This window comes from Ichthyophthirius multifiliis (assembly GCF_000220395.1).
Source record: "Ichthyophthirius multifiliis unplaced genomic scaffold scaff_1120509251419, whole genome shotgun sequence".
Classification (NCBI taxonomy): Eukaryota; Ciliophora; class Oligohymenophorea; order Hymenostomatida; genus Ichthyophthirius; species Ichthyophthirius multifiliis.
The window spans coordinates 39983-60097 of record NW_004085892.1 but is presented as its reverse complement, the minus strand read 5'-3'; the positions used below and the strand labels follow the sequence as shown (position 1 = coordinate 60097).

General features: G+C 17.4%; 3 protein-coding genes across 3 annotated transcripts, besides 38 other annotated features; all 3 read right to left on the bottom strand. All coding sequences in view use genetic code 6, as the record gives it.

Moving 5' to 3' along the window:
- Positions 1 to 1903: 1903 nt before the first annotated feature.
- Positions 1904 to 1970: a microsatellite.
- Positions 1940 to 1991: a microsatellite.
- A 50-nt stretch (positions 1992 to 2041) lies between these two features.
- Positions 2042 to 5136, bottom strand: IMG5_199980 (hypothetical protein; the record flags this gene model as incomplete). Its single annotated transcript, XM_004024047.1, has 4 exons — positions 2042 to 2432; positions 2468 to 3935; positions 4195 to 4349; positions 4469 to 5136. 4 exons carry the CDS (start codon positions 5134 to 5136, stop codon positions 2042 to 2044), a joined length of 2682 nt encoding a protein of 893 aa, XP_004024096.1.
- Positions 4375 to 4418: a microsatellite.
- Positions 4383 to 4429: a microsatellite.
- Positions 4387 to 4464: a microsatellite.
- Positions 4405 to 4464: a microsatellite.
- Positions 4411 to 4467: a microsatellite.
- Positions 5030 to 5084: a microsatellite.
- A 137-nt stretch (positions 5137 to 5273) lies between the features above and the next one.
- Positions 5274 to 5307: a microsatellite.
- Positions 5308 to 5346: 39 nt separating this feature from the next.
- Positions 5347 to 5392: a microsatellite.
- Positions 5393 to 6130: 738 nt separating this feature from the next.
- Positions 6131 to 6675, bottom strand: IMG5_199970 (hypothetical protein; the record flags this gene model as incomplete). Its single annotated transcript, XM_004024046.1, has 2 exons — positions 6131 to 6387; positions 6429 to 6675. The coding sequence occupies 2 exons, from the start codon at positions 6673 to 6675 to the stop codon at positions 6131 to 6133; spliced, it is 504 nt and encodes a 167-aa protein (XP_004024095.1).
- Positions 6676 to 8346: 1671 nt separating this feature from the next.
- Positions 8347 to 8380: a microsatellite.
- A 1439-nt stretch (positions 8381 to 9819) lies between these two features.
- Positions 9820 to 9914: a microsatellite.
- A 1363-nt stretch (positions 9915 to 11277) lies between these two features.
- Positions 11278 to 11306: a microsatellite.
- A 1979-nt stretch (positions 11307 to 13285) lies between these two features.
- Positions 13286 to 13327: a microsatellite.
- Positions 13314 to 13360: a microsatellite.
- Positions 13349 to 13404: a microsatellite.
- Positions 13392 to 13431: a microsatellite.
- Positions 13402 to 13467: a microsatellite.
- Positions 13468 to 13581: 114 nt separating this feature from the next.
- Positions 13582 to 13646: a microsatellite.
- A 512-nt stretch (positions 13647 to 14158) lies between these two features.
- Positions 14159 to 14197: a microsatellite.
- Positions 14198 to 15284: 1087 nt separating this feature from the next.
- Positions 15285 to 15375: a microsatellite.
- Positions 15290 to 15409: a microsatellite.
- Positions 15296 to 15386: a microsatellite.
- A 14-nt stretch (positions 15410 to 15423) lies between the features above and the next one.
- Positions 15424 to 15462: a microsatellite.
- Positions 15463 to 15662: 200 nt separating this feature from the next.
- Positions 15663 to 15747: a microsatellite.
- Positions 15675 to 15731: a microsatellite.
- Positions 15676 to 15715: a microsatellite.
- Positions 15748 to 15865: 118 nt separating the features above from the next.
- Positions 15866 to 15934: a microsatellite.
- Positions 15879 to 15934: a microsatellite.
- Positions 15880 to 15934: a microsatellite.
- A 22-nt stretch (positions 15935 to 15956) lies between these two features.
- Positions 15957 to 16006: a microsatellite.
- Positions 16007 to 16093: 87 nt separating this feature from the next.
- Positions 16094 to 16173: a microsatellite.
- Positions 16174 to 16285: 112 nt separating this feature from the next.
- Positions 16286 to 16319: a microsatellite.
- Positions 16320 to 16359: 40 nt separating this feature from the next.
- Positions 16360 to 16401: a microsatellite.
- Positions 16360 to 16418: a microsatellite.
- A 382-nt stretch (positions 16419 to 16800) lies between these two features.
- Positions 16801 to 18819, bottom strand: IMG5_199960 (WD repeat protein; the record flags this gene model as incomplete). Its single annotated transcript, XM_004024045.1, has 2 exons — positions 16801 to 17741; positions 17814 to 18819. 2 exons carry the CDS (start codon positions 18817 to 18819, stop codon positions 16804 to 16806), a joined length of 1944 nt encoding a protein of 647 aa, XP_004024094.1. The 3' UTR covers positions 16801 to 16803.
- Positions 18820 to 18882: 63 nt separating this feature from the next.
- Positions 18883 to 18962: a microsatellite.
- Positions 18963 to 19053: 91 nt separating this feature from the next.
- Positions 19054 to 19086: a microsatellite.
- A 421-nt stretch (positions 19087 to 19507) lies between these two features.
- Positions 19508 to 19549: a microsatellite.
- Positions 19550 to 20115: the final 566 nt, after the last annotated feature.

The window sequence follows — 20115 nt, the reverse complement described above, 5'->3', positions numbered from 1 at the left end:
ATTCTATCTAAATCTAAATATTAAGAGTAACTTCATTATAATTTTTTACTTTTCCATCTAAAATAAATATAGAATTTAAAAAAAAAATGTTCATCTACCTCATATAAAATAATTTAATTATTAAAAAACTCCATAGTATTAAAAATACTAATTTTTAAAAAAACCTCAAAGAAAAATATTGCATTAAAATTCCATATTTTTCCACTATTTGAAAATCAGAATTATTATTCTAATATTAAATAAGAATTATCATAAAAAAGCTTATATTCTAAATATTTATTATAGTCCAATAATAATTCATAGTCTATATTTCTCATTTTAAATTCATAATTATACTCTTCATTTACTCCCCCCGAAAGTTTTTCTATTGCTTGTCAATATATTAAACTTTCAACTCTATAGAATTAAAAGAATAAGTAAAAACACTGTATAAATTATAATTCTAAACATCACTAAAAAAACTTATTCGTATTTTAAAGTATAATATCCATATATTGGACTATATTTAATAATTTTAATTCATCAATATCAAAGCTAATACATAATTATTTTGTCCAATTTATTTCAGTATTTTTTAACTTATCATAAGTATACTTATATTCTATATATATTAAAATAACCAATTCATGTCATTATGTTAAAGGTAAAAAGAAAGGAAAAGATATGATAATAAATATGCAGTAAAAAGAGTTTAAAAATAATCAATAATGTTTTTTTTTTTTCCTGTGTGAAAATTTCTTTTTATTTTAAATTTATTTAATTCACTTAAAAAATCTCTTAAAAAAATGAGTCATATTTGAATATTATTTATAACGATTTTACTATTTTATGAAAGGAAAATTACAAAAACATATCTATCAAATTAATAATTTCTATATTATTATTATACTTTTTTCCAATCAAATGTAAAGTTTAATAATATGTCCGAAATAAAATTATGGAAATAAAAATAAAATATAATTAATTCCTTATTTTAATATTTTTTTATAACTCCTATATAAAAAACTGTATGTAAATGTATAAATATTAAAGAACTTAGTATTATAAAAACTTTTATAAAATCCATATACTATTAAATAAAATGAATTAGAGGGAAATTATATATAGGTATATTTGTAAAAAAAAAGTTTATTTTTAATATTTTAGTTATTATTTTATTAGAGTAGATTTTTATAAATTTAATATTTATTTGTTTTCTATAGACATTTTCCTTAGCTTTAGAATGCTAAAACATTTATATAGTTATATTATTATTTAGAAAATTATTAAGGTCTCCGAGTTTTTTCTTGTATTTTTAAATGTTTTTTCATTATAATTAGCTTCAAATTCTGAAATGTATAATATTTATCTTATTAGTTTATTTTATTGAATAACTTTTCTAAATTTCTATTTTAGAATTATTCTTAAATATTTGTTAAACTTTAATTTATTTTAGAATTATTTACTTATAAAAGAATTATTTACATGGTTTTTTAATATTTTTTATACTTTTACTTTAGTCTGATTTAATTATATTTTAATGAACTTTTGCATTTTGTATTATCATATTATTTATTTTATTAAGAAATTATAATAATCTACAACAAAAATTAATATCATTATATTCTACATATTTTTTTATATATATATTTTTTATTTATTAAATTGATAATAATTATAATAGGAATACAATTATTTATAGGGAATATTTTTTTTTAAAATAGGTTTGATTATATTTGTTTGTATTTTATTAAAAAATTTATAAAAAAATATTATTTTTTATTTATTAATAAAAAAATAATTCTTGTTTATATAATTTTAATATTTTTAGTGCATTTTTGATTTAACTTATTTAAAATAAAGAATTATCTATTTTTTTTTTTTGTATAAAAAAAAATATCATAACATTTCAATTAAATTAAACATATATAAAAATATTAATATATTTAGAAATACTAATAAATAAAATACTATTCAATATATAAAAAAATCAAATAATAATCAATAATAAATTTTAATATTATATTAATAAAAGTAATAAAAAGCAAAAAATAAAACAAACTCACTTTTCAGTCAACTCCCTAAATCCAGACCAATTAGCAGGCGCATTAAACTAGTACTATCCCATAAAATCCAAAAGTGTTTTACTAGGTCCATCATTATGATTTAATTTTTATGCATTAATGATACATTCTTTACTTTCTTTCCATTTACCCTTCAAATAATTCTAAAAGCCTTCTTTGAAAATCTTTTGAAATTCCGGATTTCTTTTACTAAAAATCATCCTTAAATCTTTTATTTCATTAATATAATCACCAAAATTCCAATTTTCAATTCCTTCCACATAATTATGCATTCTTCCTTGATTTTCTTATCTTTTATATTTAGCTTCTTCATGCTTTAATATATTAAATATATTTTACTAAAAAAAATAATGTTTTTATTATTTTTTACTTTTTCATAATTAGTTAAGTTCTAAATTTATTACTTAGAAGGTTCCAATCCATCACAATCAGTATCAACAGTATAAAGCCCAATTGGTCTAACTGACCCTTTAACAGTCACTCTATCAATATATCTAGTAAACTCCTTCATCGAATCCGACATTTAATCAATTAAATCACTCGAAATAAGCAAAGGTACCCCATATTATTTAGTAGCGGCTTCCAATCTACTTGCCATATTAACATTCGGTGACAAGTAACTGGCATCAATTTTAAATTCTGATCCAATAGCTCCTTCTATTCCCCAGCCTATATGTAATCCATACCCCATTTTTACTGCATAATTTTCAATTCTTTGTTAGAGTCTTTTATCTTGTCTATAGGCCAAAATTTTTGGCAACCTATTAATTTTGGCATTAATTCTAACAAAAGAAATCGCCGCGTAATCTGAAAGCATATTAATATACTTTTTGTCATGATAAACAATTGTATTTTCCAAATCATCTATTGAATATTTATTTTCTTAAATTTTCCATACTAATAAAAAAGCGTCTCCAATATTCTTATTAGCAGCCCCTAAATATCTATCTACCATAGTATGTACTACTTCACCTATATTATTAACAAAAACCATCACATCTTCTTATAATACTTCGGTGGCATCTGTGAAATTCCTAATATCACAAAAACCATAAATGGCGCATTTTTTTTTACCAGGAATCATAGGGTCCACATCTCCTGTAGTAGCCATATTACTTCCAATGATTTCACTTCCGGCATCACCAAAGCCTAATGCGAGTAAAGTACCAATTTTAATAATGGCATTTTCGATAATTACAGTTTCATATTATTCAACATCTTTACCTTTAATTAATTTCTAGTCCTTCGAAGATAAAGGATTATTTGCGATTTAAATTACTTTGTCTCTCATCCTTTCTATTGGGCCTAAAGCCAAATCATTTGCGTCTTTAGCGAATAACAAAGCTCCAACAGTTAATACTATACATACGAAAATAGTCCTTCCAATCGAAAGTCCTGCGTTTACTATTGAATTTGATCGAATATTCAGATATCCAGAAAATACTAAATTATCTTCACTTAAAGTGCTCATATATATTATATCTTAAGTAAATCCATTAAGGTGATTTTATTTGAAATTATTTAAATCAATAGGAAGTTCAGTACCTTCTTTTTCTGTTAAACGTAGGAGATTAAAATCGGAACTTTAATATTATAAACTTTTGTCCTAAAAAGGCGTTTATAAATACACGATAGGGGTTTGTAAGTTTTTATGACGTTCAACTATAGTATCAAATAATAGTTTAATGTCTGCTTTTTAGGAGTTATTGTTTTCTGTGATTAATACTAATTGTTGGATACACAAATCCATAGTAATAGGTGGGTCAAAATAATAATCAGCAGAAAATAATGGCAGTATAAAAAGTAATACTAGTACTATTATTATTACTCGTTTAGTAGTTAAATCGGATAATTTTTTTGATACACGGGATTCTTTAGGAGGAATAAATGCCTTAATTTTATTTTTTATTTAATTTAATAATTTTTTAAATAATAATTATATTAATTACATTTTTTTTTATTTAATCATTATTTTAAGTGTTATTAGTATTATAATTACTATCTCTTTTTTAAGAACCATTATTATCAACAATTATATTTTCCTATTTATTTTCAGTATTTATATTATTATTTTAATTCTTCTCGTTATCTATATTAGAATCCAATTATTTAGAGTTTTTTTATAAATTACCATAATTACTAGGATTTGGATAAACTTATTTTTTTTTCATTCGTCTTTCTTCTATTTTTTTTTTTATTTAAATTTCATCATCTTTTTCAGCTGATGCTGCCTTATATAATTTAACTATACGAATTAATCTAACTAATCTAACTATTCTTCCTGCCCTTTAATATAATTGTTTAAAAAAAGATAAAATTAATAATATAAATAATATAAATAATATAAATATATATAGATATATATATATTTATATATATTTATATATATATATTTATATATTTACCTTGTTCCTATTCTTGAAGTTTTTCCTGCTTTTGCTAAAGATTATGTATTAGCAGTAGAAGAATAAAATAAATAATTAGAAATTAATTAAATGTCTAAAACTAGAGAAATAGTAGAAATTGTATCCAACCAAAAGAAAAACGAGCATGCATATCCTTTTCTACTAATTACACATAATATAATTTCACAAGAAAATACAATCAAAGCTAAAATATTAATAGCATCAAAGTATACATCTGCATCTTTATCAAATGCTATTATTCTAATATCATCACCAAAAAGTGTAAAAAAAGTCAAAGCGTTAACAAGTATACTGAATGGTAAACTATTCAAAAACGCATTTACTAATGGATGAATTATAAGTTTAGATTCATCGTCATCATCATCTTTAAAAATTTGATTTTGTTGCTCTTTTTTTTCTTCTATAGCTGTACCTGATTATATTTGATTTGAGTTAATATTTTTCTAAAGTAAACTATTCCTTTATGGTGAATCAGATTATTAAGGACTATTTTTAAAAAATATAAACGTAATTATATCTTTTAAAAATTATTAAAAATTTTTAAATTATTATATAAATTTATGAAAAATATTTTATAAGTTATATTAAATTATTTATTATTTTTTATTGAATTCTTTACATGATTTATTTTTAATCTTTTAATTCATTTTCTATTTAAAAAATTAATATATAAGCATATATTAACATGTTTATATATATATATATAAATATTTTAAATAATCAATATATATGTAAATATAAAAATTATTTATACATATATACATATTTATTACCTTTTTAATTTTTATTATTTTACTTATTATTTTCCTTATTATTTTAAAAATAAAATAAAAATAATTATATAATTTTTTACCTCATTATTTGGTTAAGATTTATTTTTTATATTGTTTAAAGATTATTTTTATTCTTTTTATATATGTTATTGCTATTCTTATTATTTTTCTAAATCATTTTATTATTACTTTGCTTTGTTTTACTTTTATTTTATATTATCATATTAGTTTTTTTTATATATTTTTTAAATTAATAAAATATATAAATATTTAAATATATTTTATTTTAATATTTTTATATTAATAAATTTATAATAAAATTAACCTATTCGTATTCATTCGGCTTATATTAATTTGTTTAAATTTTTTAATTTTCTTATTATTAAGGATTTTAATCACTCATTATTTTTATTTTACAAATATTTAATTTATTTATTTTAATATATATATATATATATAATTATTATTTTATTTATCAGTTATTTAAATTTATTTAAGTATATATATGTAAATAATATTTTTTAATATTTTTTTTTTAATTTTATTTATAAAATTTATAGTCATAAATAAAACAAATATTTTTGTATAATTAAATAAAATCAAATTCAAACATTTTTTTATGGTTAAAAGAAATTAACTTATATATTTTATATTTTTTACTTTATATTTTTTTTTTTTTTTTAATTAGAAATAAAATTAATTATTATTTATATATTTAAAATTATAAAATAAATTAAAAATAAAAATTATATATATATATAATAATTTTTAACCATTAAATTAAAAACATTATTATTATTACTATCTGTTAATAATATATTTATTTATTTATATATATATATATATAATATTATTTTAATAATTTAAGTCAAATACGATTTATTTCATATAAAATAACATTCGATTTACATTTAATATCAAAAAGAGGATCGTTTTTCTTTAATATAAGCTATTTATCACTAATAAGTTTCATAGACTCTTAACTTGTAATAACCAATTAAAACTTAATACACAATTCTTCAATTTTTCCTTTTTATTAAATTCCTATATTTTCTGATATATCACTATAAATCAACAAGAATTTTCCTTTTCTATTTTTTTTAGTTTCATGATTTAAATATTATTCTAATATTTAAATATAAAAAAATAAAATAAAAATATTATACATGCAAATCTAAAACAACTTTCAAGCATTTATTCTTTATAGTCATAGATAGAAATATCTAAAGAACTTTCATTATTAAGTGGACTTACTGTAATCCGAGGTGGATTTGCGAAAATAAGATCAAACTTCTATTATACTCCTATTCTTTTAAATAATTATTAAATACCATTATTATTATCTTATTATTGACATAAATCAAATTAAATATTTTTAATACTTTAACCCATCCCTAAAATAGCCCCATTCATTCCTGTACATCTAACAGCCTTTTCTTCTTTATCTAAAGCCAATATTTTACATCAGAATTCATTTATCCCAAAATAAAAGATAGAACTCCACTTCCACAGCCTATATCACAGGCATTCTCGATTCCTCTTGTAAAATGCCTATTATTATCTAAGTACTTATGGAAAAGTTACAAATAATGCTATTGAGTAGGTGGGAAGACTCCATATATAGGAAATACTTTTTTACCGTTTAATTAGGGAATCGAAATGCCATTATTTTCATATTATTCGGCAGAATTAATACCTTACCAGAATGTATAAGGAAGAATAAAATCATGTTTTTCTAAAGCATTTTATTAGTTTCCTAAATGTAGTTTTAATAATTAAGATTAAGGAATTTTATTGCCGTGTAATCTCAATTATCCATCATAGGTAGATGCAATACAAATTCTTTAAAAAAAATTATTTTTTTAAAATTTCTATTCGGCGGTATAAATTATAAATTTCTTTTTCGTTTTTGCATTTCTGGAAAGGATTTTTTGGTTTCCTTTCTGTTCCGTAAAAATGTTCGTTGATTATTTTTTTGGCAGCCTAAAAAATTTAATTAGCATTAAAATAATTCGCATATACACTAAATATTAATAAAAAATCTTTCTCATTTTTAAATATTTTTCTTATATAATTAGCCGATGTAGTATTATGTAGATGATATATAGTATTTATTTTTTATTATTTTTCGAATGATAATTAAGTATTTATGTATTTTACTTTACCTATTTATGTATTAAATATACAAGTCTTATCTTTTTCGTCTATAATAGGAATTGTCTTTTCTATTAATTTCTCAGTTTCAATAATTATTGTACTGTTTTCTTATTAAAATTATTAATCTAAAATTTGCTCTTCATTTATTTCTTATTATTTTGTATCTTATATTAATATTTCAGAATTTTTTTAAGAATTTTATATTTAATTTTATTTCTTATTTTCTAAGTTTTTTATATTATTTTTATGAGCTATTATTGGCTTTTTTAATATTTTTACAAAATTAAAATATGGCTTTATATTTAAAAAAGGATTTTTAGAACTTTATTTTAATATTATTTTAAAAAAATTCATTTTAATTTATTTTTTAACTAATATTATTAAAGATTTCGTATTTAATTAATTTTAGATTTTGTAATTATTCAATTAATTAAAAAAAATAAAAAATATTATAAATAGATTAAATATTAAACATAAAAAATAAAACAATATATATACAAATAAAACGACATTTTTTTATAAAATAAAACTCTGTATTTAGAAATTCTTATAAAATTACTAAATAAAACAAAAATAATAATCAATATATTTTCATATATAAAAGAAATAAACAAAATATTAATTTAGCATATATCCGCCAAATAAATTATTAATATATTTTTACAAAATTAGGCCACAAATAAAAAATATTGAAACTAATTACACACAAAAATATATATTATGTTTTTAATTAATTATTTTTAAAATCAAATTTATTTAATGTATATATAATAATAATTATTTAAAATCAAAGAAATATATATTCATTGTTTATAAATGTAATTTATTATATATAATGGAGATCATTTTTATAAATCAATACCATAAATGTAACTTGTATATAATATGCTTAATATTAGTTTTTAATATAAGTTTTTATTGTGAGTAATTTTTAAAAATAATATTTTAAAATAATAATATTAATATTATATAAATAATCCTTATAATTCAAAATATTCCTATAATATTTATATAAATTAGTATTTTACTTTAGTAAAATGATATATAACATAAAATTAAAAATAAAAATAAATATTAAATTTCTTTTAAATATAATTATATAAAGATATATATATATATATTTTGTTTTCAAATGATTTTTTTTTATTAATTCAGTCATATCCAAAAGCATCCTAATCTGAATAGGTTACATATAAAAATCCATCTTCTTTATCTGCATTAGTTTCATATATATCACTCATAGTTTTATCTTTATAATTAAAATTATGAAATATATATAAATTATTATTATGATAGTTTTTTATATATAATTTACTTATTTTTTCTATATTTCTGTTTCCAATAAAAAAGAACAGTGCATCATTTTCATTTTTAAGTTCAAGTTTTCTACGTACAGTTTATTAAAATTCATGTAATTTTAATTCTCTTGATAATAAAAATCTAATATATTTTTATAATAGTAAATTTAATATTTTTGATAATTTTAATTATTATTTATTTTAAAATAAATACTTTGATTTTTAAAGAGGTTATAATGTTTTCGCATATTTATCTAATTCAACAATTACAGGAATCATATTTGGATATTTTTATTTTTATTTTTCAAGTTCTTTAATTCTTTCCCCTAAAGTATATTTTTATTTAAAAGGTATATATATTTATTTTTATTTTTAATCCATTTTTATTATTTATTAAATTATTAATATTATTTATTATATAATTTATAATCATTATTTCAAATTATATATATCAAATTTATATATTTATTATTATTATCAATTTTTTTTTGTATTTTATAAAAATAATAAAATAATATTTATAAAATTGTAAATAATAAATAAAATATAATTACATTTTTTTATTTAAATAAAAAATATTAAATTTGCAATATTTATTAAAATAAATATTTATATAATATAATAATATTATATTTAATTGATAATTTCTTACAGTAAATAATATATTACTTTTAAAAATAAAATAAAAGATATTATTATTTAATTTTTTTGTTATTTTTAATTAAATAAATAGAAAATTTAAAAATATTTATTATTTTATATCAAAATTTTTTAATTTTTTTTTTATATAAAAATATTTAACTGATTTTATGTCAAACAAATAGTAAAAAAAAAAAATACTTTAAAAAATATATGTATATATATATATATAATCAATTTTTTTTTTTTTAAATTTTGCCATGATACAAGCTATTATTTACATCCTAAAATTATTTTTTCCTATATTTATTAGCATATTAACTATTATCGGGAATATATATTTCATCTGCCAATAATTCATCTTTAAATAATCTTAATCCCGAATATTCATATTTCAAGCAAACTTCTTGGCTTCTTCTTAGGGCTTATTTAACTTTGTAATCTATTTAATCAAGATTTCTAAATATATATAAAATATATGTATAAATATATATATTATATATATTAATATATATATATATATATATATATATATATATATATTTATAATATATATATTTAAATTTTTTTATATATTTTTTTAATTTTATTTTAAATTAACTTTTTTTCATTTATAAATAATAAAATTATCTTCTATTTAATATTTTTATTATTATGATTATTATAAATTATTATCTTTTTCAATATTATTATTTGATTATATTTTTTCTTTAATTTTAAAATCATTAACTGCCCTTTTTATTTCTTCATTTTATTCTAATTATAATTATTCCTACTAAATATATGAATGAGACTATTTATCCCCACTTTTTTCATTCATGATTTTTTTCATTTCTCTATCGCTTAGATTCCCTTCTAAAATTTTCTATAAAATGCCCAAAATACCTTTCAAATCTTATCTTTTTTCATCTTTTTCTAACATATTAACCAATAAAAAATACAAATAATCTCCATATAAATTCCTCACATCTTCCAAAAGTTAAACTAAAATTTCTTCTTTTATAATAAAATTATCGAAATCGAATATACTTTAAATATTTCCAAAAGTAGCCATTTCCAAAGCGACCAATCCCAAACAAAAAACGTCATTTTTATTCAAAGATAATTTCCCGAATTCATTTTCTTAGATACACTTTAACATTTCAGGCGAATAAAAATAATGTTATTTAAAAAAGCCAACAGATTCCATTTTCAGAATTCCCTAAACTACTTTTCTTAAAAAATTAACGTCTGTTAATAATAATATTCCCTTATTAATCAAATAAAATCGTATTTGGGCATATTTCTCCATGAAAGGTTGAATTTTCTTCCATATAAATGAGTGTATTTAAAACACTTTCTAATAAAAAATAAATCTCATTTTCTAAAAAAATCTACTTTATCTCAAATCTAGTCTGTATTTCATTTCTTAAATTATTTTCATAATATTCTAAAGCTAAATCAACTTTATAAACATTAGAACATAAAGTACTATTATGTATATATTCGTGTTTTAATATTTTTGCTATATTATTTTCCTATTATCTCATTTTATCGCTTATTATTTATATATATTGTTCACATTTTTACTTATCCTCGAATATCTTACTTTTTACACAAATAAAATTACTTTAATTTTCAGTATTTTCTTGATTTTATTCGACAGTTTCTAATTCTTTTGTCTGATTTTTTTAACGGAAAATCTTTATTTCGCCATATGCATCGTCATCAGATTTATATGCAATATATATTAAATCTTTTATTGCTAGACTTGTAGTTTAAATTAATCGGGATTCATTTTCTTAATTTTTTTCATTTGATGTGTTTGAATTACCCATTTTTTTTTATTATTTATTTGATTTTTTTTTAAATAAAATTTAAAACAATAATTTTTTTAGTTTATATGTAATAAAAAATAAATGTATTTTAAAATTTATTTTTGAAAAAAAAAAAAAAAAAAAAAAAAAAAAAGAATTATAATTTTTTTGTATTTTTTCATATTTTACGAAAAAAAAAATATTCATTTTTCTTAAACTTACTTAATAAAAAATTAAATATCATCCAAATTTTCAATTTAATTTTATTCATCATTAAAAAAACTATAATATACTTATTTTTTTATAGGATTAACATATATAATACAATCACTTTTCGGTTAAATTTAATATAAAATTTAATGTTAATTTCCCAATTCCATTTTAAAAAGTTTAAAATTATTATAAAATTCACTATTAATAATCTACTATTAAATAATAAAATCATTAAAACTCTATTAAATATTTCTTTTATCATAAACATAAACAAAAAATGGTTCTTTTTAAAAACTGATAATTTCCTCTAATTAATCCCTATTAATTTTCTTAATTAAATTTCCTTATTCAACTAATAAAGTATTTTACATTTATGAATTTAAAACTAAATTAATTTACTTTTCTAAAGATTAAAAATTTTACTAAAAAGGTGAAGAAAATTAATCACTTAAAAAATATTTCTCAAAAGGCAAAAAAACATCTTCCTTTTAAATTTTCCTTTCTTAATGTTAAGTATTCTTAAATATATTAAATAATGAAAAAGAAGGATAAAAATAACTCATATGAGGAAAAAGTTCGTTTAATTAATTATCTTAAACAACCAAAAAATGAAATTAATCTTTATATTTATTATATATTTATTTTAAAACTAAAACCCTATTCTAGTTTTACATATCTTCCTATTATAAATTTAAGGCAAAAACATACTTTTGTTTATTATTTGTTATATTCTTAAAAAATTTGCCTATAGTACTAAATTTATTATCACTAATAAAGCTTATTCTTTATAAAATAAATTCCATAAAACCATCTATATCTTTTTATTTTTTCCGATTGGAAGTAAAACTCTCAAAGCTTTCCAATTTTTCTTTAAAAAAGTTTAATTTTAAATTCATTCCATCTAAATTTCTTTCATTTTTAATATATAAAATCTCATCCGAAAATATTAATTTAGTTTATCCTTTTTAACCGAATTATTAAATCTTGCAATTTTCTAATTTCTAAACTAAATCATTTCTTAAAATATATATTTATCCATCCTCTAATCCCATTCTTTTTATAATTTCTTTATTTTTTAATAATATAAATTTAGCTTTTAAGGATAAAAGCTTCCTGTCCATACAAAAAAGACACCATTTTTATATTAATTTCACGTTTTTTTCATTTTAACTATGATTAATTATTAAAATAAGGGGTTCGTTTAGTCTAAAAAATTACTTTTGGATTAAAATTGCTAAATTTTATTCATCTTTTTAAATCTCGTTTTCATTATTTTCAATTGTCTCAAATAAATTTGTGTATTTTTTTATCTTTTTACCAATTTTTTTACTTTTATAAACATTATTGTAAAAATTTCTTCTTTTTTTAATGTAAATAAGCTCCTTTGAATAAATAGTCTTTAAATAAATTTAAATTTTCTCATTATTTTCTTCTAATTTGTCTTAATATTTTTCCAAAATTTTGTATTTATCTATCTAATTAGACGCCATTTTTTTAACTTAATCTAATGTACTCATTGAAATTACATAAACATTCATTTGTATATCATTTTCAGTCATTATTTTCTTCAAATGTTTAGATATTTTGATACTTTATTATGTTTCTTCATAATTATCTTCTTATATTATTATTAGTATATAATTTTCATTTTTATTTCCTAATAAACGGCTTATAAATGTCATTTTATTTAAAAAAATACTATCTGGTTCTATTTAAATAATGTTATTTTTATTTTATTCGTTGCAAATTGATTTTTTATTTAATTAAAATTTAGACTAAAAAAGGAATAAAGAACTGTAAAAAAATATTATTTTATTAGAATATTTAAAGTAGTTTTTTATGAATAATTAAAAATGATAATTGAATATTTTAAACATTTTTTATATATTAAAATAAGATTTATTAATTTTACTTTAAATAAAAAAAATAAATATTTTTATTAAAAAAATAAATATATTTTATATTTATTAAAAATATTTTTATATAATTAAATATTTGTATGTTAATAATTATATATTTGTATGTTAATATATAAATATATAAATATATAAATATATAAATATATATTTATATTTATATATATATCTATATATATATCTATTACATTTTTTATAGATATAATAAATAAAATAAGATTAAAATTAACATTATGTCTTTTTTTATTATGGATTATTTTACTGTTAAATTATTTTATTATTTTATAAATTTATAAGCAAAATTTTATTTGATAATATATATATGTTTTTTTAATTTGTATTTAAATAAATATTATATTTTTTTATATAAAAAAAATCAATTTTTTTTTAAAAAAATAAAACATTTTAAATTTGAAATTTTTGCTGAAAATTACATAATTATAAAACTTATATTTATAATTTTTTTAAATATATTTGAATATTAATCATTTAGTTTATAAATTATTTATATTATTTTACAATAAAAAATTCATATTACATTTAAAAATATAAATATTAAAAAGTATTTTGTTTACCTGAATAATATCTATCATTATTATAATAAAATAGATGATTTAAATATAAAAAAATTAATTTTTTTTTTAAAAAAAAAAATTTAAATAATAATAATTAAAAAAAAAAAGAAGGTATTTATTTAAATATAATAAAAATAACAAAAATTAATTATAAAGGTCATATATATTAAAAAATAAAATAAAAAATGAAAAAAATTGATAATATATTAAACGAAACTTATTAAATTTAATAAAATCGACATTTCGGTAAAGAAATAAGCAACATATGTGAAAATGAAAGTACGAACTTTTTTGTAAATTATATAAAAAAAAAATAAACTAAAAAAATTAAAAAAAAAATAGTAGAACATATAATAATTAAGAAACAATTCCCAAAAACATAAAATATAATTTGAAAATGTACATCAAGACAACAATTAAAAAAAAAATTCATCTAAAAAATTAACAATGCATATTAAACATTAATCTGACATTCCCCAAAACATGCAAAAGAAAATTTAAACACAAATAATAAATTAAAACAATAATACATTTAATAATATAATTTTTTCAATAAAAAATGGTGAAAATGAAATAAATAAAATCCAAAATTAAGAAAAACCATCTTTCATATCTTAATATGCGCAATAAATTTTCGATTATTTACGCTAAAGAGAAGTAAAAAAATATAAAATAATTAATTAATTTAAAGTTTTTATATATAGAAAAATTATTAAATAACAAATTATATGGAAAAACAAATACATATAAGTGAAAGAATGCGAAATTTACTAATAGATTGGATAGTGGAAGCTCATAAAAGATTCCGTCTTCTGCCCGAAACTTTATTTATGTGTGTAAATATAATCGATAGATTCTTAGATAGGGCTACATGTACTCGAGAAAAGCTATAACTTGTGGGTATTACAGCATTATTTATAGCAGCTAAATATGAAGAAATATATCCTCCTCCATTAAAAGATTTCATAGAAGTAACTTAAAGAACTTATTAAAAAACTGATATTTTATAAATGGAAGGGTCTATTGTGATGGCTCTTAATTTTAATTTTACAGTGCCTTCTGCTTTAAGGTTTATAGAAAGATATAATAGATTAATTTAAATTGATAAAAAAAGTACAGATCTTTCAATGTATTTATTAGAATTAAGCTTGGTTGAATATAAATTCGTGAAATTCGAAGAAAGCTTAAAAGCTTGTGCTGCAATATATTTAACAAATAAAATTCTGAAAAAAGCGAATTGCTGGCCAATAATAATTGAAAAAAATTCACATTATAATGAATAATAAGTTAGAATTTGTGCATTTGAAATGTGCAATGTTATAGAAAATATTAATAAATCAAATTATTAAGCAGTACCGAAAAAATATATGTCTAGTTAATACGGAGAAATAGCATGCATATAATTAGAAAGAATAAATTAAGGAGAAGTAAAAAATATAAATAATAATAATAAAAATAATAATAACAATAATAATAATAATAATAATAATATTAATAATAATAATAATATTAATAATATTATTAATAATAGTATAAATTAATATTAAAATAATTAAAATTATAATTATTATTGATTTTTTATAGTTATTGATATTTTTATATTTATCTGTATAATATATTAATTATTCTAAATAATATTTTATATCTTTATTAATATAATTTCTCATAATTTTTTTTTTTTTTTTTTTTTTTACATTTAATATTTATTTAATCAATATATAAAAATATTTTATATATAATAAATAAAAACAAAAAAATTAGATATATTAAAATATATAATTTTAATATTTTTATTAAAAAAAAAGTAATATATGAAATTTAATTAAATATAAATATATAATAATTAATTAATTATATAAATTTTTAATAATTAATATATATATTTAAATATTTTTTTTTTTTTACAAATATTATTATTACTTTTTTATTGATATATAGTTTATATTTAAATTATGTATTTTAAAATTTATAAAAATTTTAAATATTTTTTATTCTTTTATTTTTCTATCATTTATATTGAATATTTTTATTTTTTATCTAAATTTTTATTTATTTTATTAAAATTTTTTATTTATTTAAGTTATTAAGATTTTAATTCCAATATATATATATATATATATATATATATATATATATATTTATATTATATAATTTTTCTTTATTAAATTAATTTTAATATAATTTTTTATAATAAATTTAAATATATATTAATAATTAAATACATTCCTTGCTAAAGAATTTATTATTTACATAATCCTTTTTTTATTATTTAATTCAATAAATTATTTTTCTATTTATATAATTACATAATCTTTTTGATACTATTCTATCTTTTTTTATTTTTAGTTATTTTTTCTTTTCATGGAAATTCTCCAAATTAATGCGTAAACATTTCTTTCTTATAAAAACTTAAAATAAAAAAATGTATTTATATGAAAAATTTTAATATATAAAAATTATAATTTAAGTTAAATTTATTGGCTCCAATTAATTCTTAATTTACTTTTTTAAAATATATATATTTTTTTTAAAAAAAATATTATTTATAAAAAATAATTTTTTAATTTTTTATAATAATAATAATGCATTATAATTTAATAATAAAAAATATTTCATTTAATTCTTTTTATAAAATTATAAATAACGTTTTTAATTAGAATAAAATAATTTATTATTATAGATAATATTATTTTTTTATAAATTAATATTTAAACATATAAATAAATAATTATATTCTTTTTTAATTAAATAATTGTAAATATTAACAAAAATTTCTATGAATTAAAATAATAATATTTTTTTATAAGTATAAAAATTATAAAAGGAAATTAAATATATATATATATATATATATAAAATAAAGCATAAAAAAATCAAATTATAAATAATTAAAAAAAAAAAAATTAACATGCAACATCAATTAAATATTATCAATTAATTAAATTATTCAACATTATTTTTTACTTTTAGCTTCCTATAAAGTTAATCTAAATCTATCTTTACAAGTGCATAACTTAAGTCCACAATATGGACAAATTTACTTAATTTTTTACAAAAATTTTTACTCATCAAGTTCTTAAACTTTATCTTCTATATCTAAAACTGCTTTCGGTTGAGTTTTTTAATAAGCATTAACAATAAAAAACGGATTTTTTTCAGCTTTTTCTTACATTTACAATAACGCAGCTTATGTATCCTCCCTATTATCAGGTGCCGAATTAAGACTATTCATCATAAACTAGGTAACAGTAGATTATTTTCCTATTCTTCCTGCTTTTCCAGGTCCCTATATCGGTTATTCTGGTTTATGAGAAGCCACTGGGTCCTACCTAATTTTTTTTACAATCCTCTCCTAATTCAAGCTATAAGTATTTGAAGATTTAAATTAAGGAAGTGCATTTGGACTAATAATGGGCCTATTATTCTAAAGTTCTTCAGTAGTTATTTTTCTGGGTTTTTTTTAAATACACTAAACTGCCCCTTTCTTACTTTTTTCGGGATCAAAATAAATCATAACCTAATGACCGAATCCGAACATAATCTAATTTAAATTTGGATGCCATAAAATTTCTGTAATAGTATCTTCTCCGACTTCTATTGTGGAAATTTCATCTAAATCCAAAGAATTATAAAATTTTAAAAAAGCAGTTCTTTCCTTTATATTTTTAGACACAGAGCTAGCAGTAACTATATATTTATCTTCATTCTATATACATACTCCAGGACTAGGGCTATAACTAACAATATTATCTACATAAGTAACCGGTTTTGAAAATTTCCTTAAATCCCAAAGTTTTAATGTACCATCTACATTTCTAGATACGAATCTTAAATTATCATTAAAAAACTATATACCACCAAATTCACTTTTAGATGCATGTGCTCCTATAAATATTTTTTTGTTTAAAAAAAAATGTTAAAACATATATATATATATAAATAATTTTTAAAATATACCTCTCATACAAAAAGCTGGTCTATGAAATTATTATGTAGAAAATCCTTACAGTGATCCATCCAAAGTTCCTATCATAACAATTTTTCCATCTTTACTATATTAGAGTTTATTCACTTCACTTTTTATTCCTTTTGAATCTACACATTTAATTAAATTAACATGCGTCATCTATTATTCTATACCGAAAAGTTTCTTTTCAGAATCCCAGATTCTTACAGTTGCATCACTAGACCCTGTAGCAAAAATATTATAATCATAAGGATGAAACATTCCAGTATTAACACTTGATATATGTCCTTTAGTTTTAGCCATATCAGTTAAATACATATCTCCTTTAATTGATTCATTACCTCTTTTCCCGTTTCTATTCATTAAACAAATCTACGAGCCGCCCCCTACTACTAATAAATTTTAGGAATTCGAATTAAAACTTAAAGCTTTAATTGGATGTCCTTCCAAAGGCTCCGACATACTAAAAGAATTCATATTTTAATTCATACCATTAAAATCCCATAATCTTACAAAATAATCATTTGAACCTGAAGCTAGTCTAGATCCGGATTAGTCTATGGATAAACATATTACTTTTTTAGTATGTCCTTTTAATATTACTTGGTGGGATACAGGAAATATTTAGTAGCTTTTATTTTATTCTAATTAAATTTAGTCTTCTTATTCTTCATCAGAATTTTCTAATTATTATATATTTTCTTATTGATTAGTTTTATTTTTTTATTGGTTTATAGATTGCATATATATTGGATCATTTTTCAATATATCAGCTTCATCTTCACTATCAGAAGATGAATCGCTATATTCAGCACCTATTTAAGGACGCTATGGACCTACTTATTATTAGTTGGCTTAAAGATTGTTTTCTTTAGTTGCTTTGGGAATTAAATTGGTTGATTATTATATCTATTAACGATGAAATTAACTAAAGTCTTATAAATTATCATTTTCCTTTTAATTTTTTAAATAATCATCTATATTTAATATATCCATATTGCTTGATTATATATAAAATATTTATATTTAAATAGACAAAATATTAAATTATTAATTAAAATATATATATATATATATATATATAAATATATATATTTATATATATATTTATATATATATAAATTTATAAATATATATATTGTTTATTATATTTTTCTAAAATACATTTTTATATTTTTTATTTTATAAATTTTTAAATAAAACATTATTCTCAATTAAAATTTATTTAAATATATTTAATAGTATTTTATATTAATATTATTTAAAAATAACATCATTAATAATTTATGTATTTATAATTTTTAAATTTTTAAAAAATTATATAACAAATTAGTATTTTATCAAATTAAAAAAATATTCATTTCAGAAAAAATGGGCGAGGATCAACTATTTTATTTTCTTTTTTACATTAAATTAAATAATTTTTATTAACAATAAGAATTTATTTTTAAAATTTTCCTTTACTATTATAATATTATTTAAATTTTTCTGTATTCGTAAATTTACATATAATATAATCACAATCTGGTTATAATTATTCATTATAATGAGCACCTATTTATTATAAAATATTTTAAAAAATTTAAATAAAATATGTACCTAATGAAAAAATTAGTTATTTTATATCATTTCTTTCTGATCCTTCATAACCACTAATAGTAATATTTTTATCTTTCTTTTTTAAATATATATATATATATATATATATATATATATATATATATATTTTATTATCGTTTTTTATATATTTTTTAGAATTTTATACAAGTATCGATTTCAATGCAGGAATAAAAAGAAAACTTTTTTAAGTTATTTTCCTTTTTATTTCTTCTTATCTTTGTATATTTCTTGCAAACTCATTTACGTCTTCATATTTTAAATCAAATTATTAAAATTTAAATTTATTATTTTTATTTTATTATTAATTTATATAATTTGAAGGACTATAGTCATCCTAAATTAAATTATCATTATATATAATTTCTTCAAAATTATTTATTTTTTTATTATCCTCAATTTCCTAAATTTACTATATATTATTTTTTTTAGGAGTTATTTCTTATTTATACTCTTCAATAGGTAACTAATAAAAAATTTTGTCTTTAAAAAAATCATCATTATCACCTAATTATAATTATCTTTATTAATCTTTTTATCTTTTTATTTATTCTTCCTCAAATTATTTTTTGCTTAATTTCATAGCTTTATACAAATCATCTTCTTCTTCTTCCATTTTTTATAATTACAATTTATCACTATTTTTATATTAATTATTTCCTTTTTAAACATTTA